The 1,799-nt window shown below is 42.3% G+C and overlaps 1 protein-coding gene across 1 annotated transcript; it reads left to right on the top strand.

Annotated features, from left to right (window-relative positions):
• Positions 1–384: 384 nt before the first annotated feature.
• Positions 385–1,583, top strand: LOC5569181 (translocon-associated protein subunit gamma). Its single transcript, XM_011495081.2, has 3 exons — positions 385–535; positions 613–758; positions 820–1,583. Exons 2-3 carry the CDS (start codon positions 626–628, stop codon positions 1,239–1,241), a joined length of 555 nt encoding a protein of 184 aa, XP_011493383.1. The 5' UTR covers positions 385–535; positions 613–625; the 3' UTR covers positions 1,242–1,583.
• Positions 1,584–1,799: the final 216 nt, after the last annotated feature.

Genomic DNA, 1,799 nt, shown 5'->3' with positions numbered 1-1,799 from the left:
TCTTGTCATCTTTATTTGCAGAAGAGAGGATCGATGAAGAGAATCGATTATGTGACTTACGCCCTTATTCTAGCACACGCTTGATATGTTTTAGAATCTCATAAGGCGGCATCCACAAATTACGTATTGCTCTAGGAGGAGGGGGGGAGTAGGCTCAAGCGTTACGGCTCATACAAAAACTTTAAATTTTTCATACAAAAAGCGTTACGGAGGGGGTCAAAAATTTCCATTTTTAGCGTTACGTAATAAATGGACGCCGCCTAAACCGAAAACAAAATTTTGCCCGAAAAACATTTTAAAATTGCACCAAATTGACAGTGTACCTGAAGCGCTACACCTCAACATTGGCAACACTGAACACCCAACTGACAGTTGGTGGGCATCGATCGAAAGCGGGCGTTAACCGCAGTCCACATCGTCAAACTTTTTGACACGTATCGGCTACGTTTGCTTCTTTCACGACATATTCACAGTCCATCCACAGCGGTTCCGAAAAGCTAGCCAACTTTCTCGTTTTTCTCGTGCCACATCTCAAGTAAGAAGTGTTCCTGCTAGTTCGCTTTTCCATCGGAACCTTAGCGGAAGCTAAATTCATTGTTATTTACCACACAGCCACTTTGCAATAATGTCTGAACAAACGAGCTCTGGATTTACCAAGGAGGAAGAGCTGCTTCTGCAGGATTTCAGCCGGAACGTGAGCACGAAATCGAACGCTCTTTTCTACGGAAATGCCTTCATGATTTCCGCTGTGCCAATTTGTAAGTATTTTGAATATTGTAGTTTGAGACGTGAGCTCATTTTTCATCGAATTATTTAAAGGGCTGTTCTGGAGAGTGCACCAAATGGAACTGCTTCCGTCCTTGGTGTTCTTCGCCATCGTCACTGGCCTGTGCACCTACCTAATGGCCATGGCCTACAAGAACACGAAGTTTACCCTGAAGCACAAGATTGCCAACAAGCGGGAGGATGCCGTCACCCGGGAAATGACCGCTTTGCTGGCCGATGACAAGAAAATCAGCCGTAAGGAAAAGGACGAACGTATCCTCTGGAAGAAGAACGACGTTGCGGAATACGAAGCGACCACTTTCTCCATCTTCTACAACAACGCTCTCTTCCTGGCGGTGGTTATCTTTGCCAGCTTCTACCTTCTGCGTTCCTTCACTCCCACCTTCAACTACATTCTGTCGATGGCCGGCGCTAGCGGTTTGATGGCGCTTCTGTCCACAGGAAAGTCTGCGTAACTTACTCCGCGTTGACAAAAGCGACACGACAGTGTCCACACTGCGGTAAGAAACAACCAGTTTTTGTGTGTTTTTCAGCGTGTAGTTATTGTCTGAAGAATTCGATACTTTCGCATTTAAGTTTAAGAAGGCAGGTTTTTTCTTCGGATAGTAGTTCTCACATTTGATTAGAGTTTAAATATCATCAACGCGAAAACATCTTTTTTTTTCATAAGCTCAGTACTGATGAAGGGAAGGTTTTTGCTTCCCGTGTTAGATTATTTAAGATAACAAATTACAATTTTCATAGCCTGGATTGGAGATTTGAACGTATCACAATAAAATGAAGGGCAAGAAAAACTATGAGCACATTTGTAGTTATTCGGATGACAATAATCCAATTATTTGATGGTTGTATGAGATGGTAGACATGTAGGTAATTCAAGTAGTTCCAATTGAGCAAAAGATTCGTCAATATATCATCTTTGGTTTATCGATCAATCTCATCTTTGGTATTATAGTTAGTCTTGGCTATGTAGGTATTAGACCTGTTCATATTTGAAAAAAATGTCTGGAAAT

This window comes from Aedes aegypti, chromosome 2, assembly GCF_002204515.2.
Source record: "Aedes aegypti strain LVP_AGWG chromosome 2, AaegL5.0 Primary Assembly, whole genome shotgun sequence".
Taxonomy (NCBI): domain Eukaryota; kingdom Metazoa; phylum Arthropoda; class Insecta; order Diptera; family Culicidae; genus Aedes; species Aedes aegypti.
This window is presented reverse-complemented; position numbering and strand designations above follow the sequence as displayed.